General features: G+C 34.8%; 1 protein-coding gene across 1 annotated transcript; it reads right to left on the bottom strand.

Annotated features, from left to right (window-relative positions):
- Positions 1-207: 207 nt before the first annotated feature.
- On the bottom strand, positions 208-5,438 carry LOC140059078 (synaptophysin-like). The gene is made up of 6 exons (XM_072104904.1): positions 5,310-5,438; positions 3,267-3,323; positions 2,859-2,974; positions 2,347-2,536; positions 1,599-1,793; positions 208-1,383 (listed from the first exon to the last, which is right to left on the bottom strand). The coding sequence occupies exons 1-6, from the start codon at positions 5,331-5,333 to the stop codon at positions 1,234-1,236; spliced, it is 732 nt and encodes a 243-aa protein (XP_071961005.1). The 5' UTR covers positions 5,334-5,438; the 3' UTR covers positions 208-1,233.
- Positions 5,439-6,288: the final 850 nt, after the last annotated feature.

Here is a 6,288-nt window from a genome sequence, read left to right as displayed (position 1 = left end):
TATTACTGTACTGTATCATATTGTCCCCCTAAAAAAATATTTTTTTAAATTTTTTTGTTGAATATGTTATTTTAATGTCACATAATAGTTATTCACTCTCACAAAAATTGGGTCTGAAAAAAATTTATTTACCTGAGAAAAATGTAATTTAAAGCAAAAAATGGTCAAATTGTCTGGAAGACAATGAGTTTTTGGGTAATTTAACTGTTTATTTTGTCTTTTTATAGGTGAAATAATTTTTCCCCCGTTTTTTTTTCTTATGGAAGTGAACAACTTCATTAAAACTGCAAAATGACCTATTCAAAGTCCAATTTTAAAAATATTTATTTTTCATGATTTTGGGGGACAATACATTTTTAAACAAATTTAAATCCTAATTTTTATAGAAAATCATGGATCCACATGCCTAATTTTATAATATGCATAATTTTATAATATGCACAAATAAATTGTGCAAAATGTCATTTTTAATCATCAAAATGATAATCTTACTACAATTTTATAATACATACACCCTCTTCTTGATGGATTAAAATGAATACATATTATTTTATTGACATGAAAGTGCACCTTGTTCAAAGGTGGTCTCTGCCTCTTGGCTATCTAAAAAAAAATGTATTTACCGGCTGTTATAACTACGAAATTTCCTAACATGTGGATATACTTCCGAAAGTTTGAGCCAAAAAATAAATGCTTTGAATGTAAATAGTGTGATAGGCACTAAATGTTAAAATGATATTATATAATAATATGGAAGCATACTTACAGGAAAAACTAAAAAATTTTTTTTTTGCTACATAATTTTAGAAATGTGTATCAATAAGGTTGTTTTTGTATAGCGTTTTACTATGCTACACTGGCGAAATTATTCCCAAATTTATACAAAGTAAATAAAAATTACATTAATTAATCAGAATATCAACATATTGAAAATGATACAAAAACCTAAACTACAACAAAATGAATATATAAAATAGTGTAAACTAAGAAAACACATACAAAGACTAAGCTCCTGTTTGCACTGTAAAACACATACAAAGACTTGGTTGAGCAACTCCACAGGTAAGGCTCCTGTTTGCACTGTAATTAATCAACATTTTTGGTTTTGATTTTTTTAGATCGCTAAGAATAATTCTACTTAAGTAACGATATCTAACATGTCGCCCTTGTTGTGCTGCGCGAGAGACAAATTCAATGCCAATTTGTGACTACCACCAGTGTATTGTTGAGTGCTTAAATCGTGTTTGTTGGTACTTCCACCTTTTGATCTGGTGGTCCTGTGGCTCCGTTACCAGTATCACGCTTGTTACCAAACAGAGATGTTTCCTTGTAAACAAACCAGCAGTTTCCACCCCATACTACTACATTCAGGAAACCAAACAACTGAAATATTAAATGAGAAATTATTTTTGAATTTAAAAAAAAACTACCAATGCACACTAGACCGTGGAGTAAAGCTTTTTCACTTTTGCAATCATAATCGTACATACTTAAAGACTTGATTGTTCAAATTTGTCACTTTTAGTAAAAAAGAATATTTTTACTTGGGCAAATAACTAGAATCATAAAAAATAAATATTATCAAGAAACATTCTTACCAAAGACACATTAAGTGATGCAAAGCTAAGTGCCTCAGTTAATTTACAGGTTTGATTACCACTACACTGATCCTTTAAAACATCTGCTTTCATGTTGTCAAAATCAGTGTGATCTTTGACCTCATTCACACCTGCAGCCCACACACAAGATGCAATGAAGAACATGAATGTAAATACACAATGAATTCCAAAATCCTGAAATTTAAATAAATTTATTAATACAGAAATGGTTGTGGTGTAATGTTCTGGCCTACTTGCATTACACACCGTAATGCTACACACCACACTGGAATGGTACACACTACAACGCTACATATCATGATACATACGATAATGGTACATACCACAATGGTACATACCACAATGGAATGCTACATACCACAATGGAATGGTACATACCACAATGGAATGGTACATACCACAATGGAATGGTACATACCACAATGGAATACTACATACCGCAATGGAATGGTACATACCGCAATGGAATGGTACATACCACAATGGAATGGTACATACCACAATGGAATACTACACACCGCAATGGTTCACACCAAAATGGTACACATCACAATGGTACATACCTCAATGCTACATACCCTAATGGTACATACCACAATGCTACATACCCTAATGGTACATACCACAATGCTACATACCCTAATGGTACATACGATAATGGTACACACCACAATGCATCACTGCCCTATGTATCCACAACCCATCAATATGAAAACAACAAACTTACAACCATAGGGACCAGATCCCATTCCAAATGTTTATGTTCCAAAAACACATACCAAGCAGTGATAGCAATAACATAGAGGAAGGCTAGTACACCAATGGCTACAAAAAACTTAGCAGCTCCTGATGCATCACCACCTAGGTACATATCATCAGATGAAGTACAGCCTGCTGGTACTTCCACAGTGTTAAGTCTGCAAGGTAAAGACAGTGTCACGTGTGAATAACTTGAAGGTGAAATTTGTTAACAGTTTATATATTTGTCTTTCACTGTTCACTATCACAGTACTGTACTGATTTTAAAATTGGATTCGAAATTAAAAAACATAAAAAAGGGTCACACTAATTATTTACAGTGATTTGTTGCGATGCTTGCATTTACACTAATCAAATCTACTAGTATTTTATAGTAGCACTTACTGGAATAGAATTATCATTCAATAGTACGTACTATTGCACGTCATGTGACCCACAATCGTCCTATCAAACGACAGGAATTAATTTAATATCACTTACTGGAATGGGTATTCTATATGTATCTTTCTTTCATCAGGCATGGTTGGGCACGATAGGTTGTACAACAAGTCATCAGAATAACCAGCAGTAGTAGCAAACATACACACAGAAAGTATCTACAAATAAAAAAAATATGCTTTTATTTTTCTTACAATATTTTCATGGTGATCACATTCAAAATTTAAAAAAAAACTAACAAATAAAGAATTAGTTTTTGCACTGTTTCAGCAAAGGTCTGGAATCGACTCGATAATTTCACATTCCTCAGTTTTTTACAGAAATTTAAAGCACAATGTTTAGTTTTTTTTTAAAAATAAATGATCAGCATTTTAAAATTACTAGAACTCTGGTATTTGTTAATGTTACATTATAATTGAACATTTACATTAAGCTTCTTTAAATACTTACAAATTCCAATATTTTTATGAAGCCTTTTGGTTCCAGTAAGACTCGTAACCTCCATGGCTGAAAAAACAAGCACGAATGTGCAATACTCGGGGTACAGCAAAAGAAGCTGTATACAGACGTATACAGTTAGAAAGTTAAAGAAAAATAGGTTTCGCCAGGGCTCGAACCGGGACCTTCTGTGTGTTAAGCAGACTTGACAACCACTACACTACGAAACCTCTTACATTGAAATTGTGGGTTACAGAAAGTTTTTTAATCCATTTAAATTACAAATAAATGGTAATAAGCACAAAGCAAAATAAACATGTGTAATAGTGATAATTACCGATTACACAAAATAAGTATTTAAAAAAATAATAATAAGATATACTGTGTATAATTATCATATTGCGTATACAGTACTTTTCACCATAAAGTTTAAAAAAAAAGTTTTAGGCCGGGCTCGAACCAGGTACCTTCTGCGTATTGAGCAAACGTGATAACCACTACGCCAAGAAGCCGCATATAACCATATAACTACATAACGCTGTGGTGTGTGTCACACATTGTGGATTCTTAATTAAACAAATTAATTAACAAAAAATTAAAAATCCGGCTCTATAGCTTTGAGGACATGTCCCTGTAGTATGTTCATGCCAAATCCCAGCTCAATACTACAACTAATAAGGGAGGAGTAGTACTTTAAAAATCGCACTTTTTACTCAATAGTGTCCAGATGGTGGAGGAGAAAATGAGTAAGTACTAGACTCGGGTACCCCGAGTAAAAAATGAGTAAGTACTAGACTCGGGTACCCCGAGTAAAAATAAACATCTTTTTACTTTAATTTGTTAACATTTTAAGTTATACATATTTAAATATTTGTTATCGCATTGGATGTGATTGCCTAGCCTACTAGGCCTAACTAATTTAATTTAGAATTCTGTATTCAATCTTCTTTTGCAGTTGAATAAATAAGTAAAAATTAACGCCGTGGTTAGGATTCCGGCACCGGAACTCAACTGCCCACCGTTAGGGAATCCGACACGCTATTGGGCATGCCCATAGCTCTGGGAAGTGAATTATAGCTTGCACTTATAGTGCCACACACACCACACCACCGAGAGTCGGAGTGTTATAGGGATTTACTGTAGCCTAGATAGTCGTTGCGCAAGCGAGAGAGCAATGGATGAAACTTGGCCTACAGTATGCCATACATGAATTAATAATTAAAATACGACTACGCCACGCGTTAAAATAATTATAATGATATTAATAAGTATCAGTATCTATCTAAGAATCGTAATGCTGTTTTTAGCGTTGCGACCCTGACTTCCCGAACAGTTTTTTTCACATCCACGCGGTGGCTGCCGTCAACAAATCAACTTGTGATTGCATGTTGTTATGTACAGTATAATGCGTTATGAAAAATCATAAAACTAGTCATGTAATTATATAATTCATAATGATATGAAGTTTATATATGAATGAAGCAACCACTTTTTAATTACAAAATAAATAGGGCCATTGGTCACGTCTAACTGGCAGCCCGTATTAGTAGGCATCTAGGCTAGTTCGCCGTGTGGCGCAGCTATGAAATGATCCATCGCTGTTGATGATAAGTATAGAGTCGCCGATTACCTCGCTCTGGGCATGCGCAATAGCGTGTCGGATTCCCTAACGCTGGGCAGTTGAGTTCCGGTGCCGGAATCCTAACTACGGCGAAAAATTAATGTCTAAAAATAAATTATACAGTAGCTTAGCCTAGCCTTCCGTATACAAAATATAAAGGCTCTCCTCAGTCTCGAACTCTATCTAGGTCTACCTCTTCCTAGTCTAGCCCTAGATGCGCTAGTTAGGCCCAGCAGGCGTAGAGTTCAAGACTCACAGTCACACCCACCTAAACTAAGTAGGAGGATCGCGAGTGACTAGCTAGGGGAGGGCGGTCTCTACTAGGCTAGCCTAGCTAGCTAGGCTAGGCTGTTTTGATTATTAGTTACCCATCCATACCTAGATAGTATTACAGAGATAATTGTGATTTAAGATGCACATAATATTACACAAACCTGATCCTGTTCATTGTTTGCCATTTTCTTTCTAACTTCAAAGGTTTTCAAGATATAACTAGCTAGGCCTAGAGTACGTGTATAAAAACAGCCACATAAAAAACGTACCCCACACCCAACCGAAATAAATAGAGGGGGCACTTCCTCAGTCAAATATGGGGCGCCAGTGGCGTAAAATTATAATAAAATTATGGGCGCTTTACTTATTTATACAGAAATCAATATTCTCTAGTCTAGTATACAATATATTTTTTCCTACAAGACTGTGTCAGGGGCAAACACAGAACATTATTAGCAAAAAGCCACTCTGACTGAATATTCTAAGGTCAAAATAATTCAAATAACTGTAAACATTTTGTTTATCATCACAATGGATGGTTCTTGAAACTATCGGAAACGTACATTTCAATTGGGTGCTCTGGGGAAACCACCAAGTATCTTATACTTTTCTACAGGCTGTTTTAATGGGACAATAAAGTTCTACGAAGGTTATATCTGTATATTGCGTGATTAATCCACTGGTAAAAGCAGTTCCTGTGAGCCCTAAATATATTTAATAAACAGATTTTGCACGGCATACCTGAACTGTATTACTAAAATTAAAAATAATGCTGCGCCTCTGTTTTATCTAACATAAACTTATGGTTGTTTCTCAGGGAGGCCAATTAAGAAACTCCGAGCAATTGAGATCTAAGTTTTTGTTGTTGTTCGTAGTTACTGGTCACTATCCGTCAACGAGATCCATGTCCCGTTTGGTCATTAATGTTTGTAAAAAGTTTATTTTTAAGGAATAGGCTAGGCCTAGCTAGGCCTAAGTAATTCGGTCTTTACTTACCCTATTTAGAATACGGTAATGGAGTATTGTATGTAGCAGTCAAACGATGTCCAAAGCTGGAAGTATCCTAGGCCTAGGCTCGAAGTAAATAAACTATATATACGGAGTGTAGAAACCACAATATGTACACGAAGCGCGTAGGCT

This window comes from Antedon mediterranea, chromosome 9 (assembly GCF_964355755.1).
Source record: "Antedon mediterranea chromosome 9, ecAntMedi1.1, whole genome shotgun sequence".
Lineage (NCBI taxonomy): Eukaryota > Metazoa > Echinodermata > Crinoidea > Comatulida > Antedonidae > Antedon > Antedon mediterranea.
This window is presented reverse-complemented; position numbering and strand designations above follow the sequence as displayed.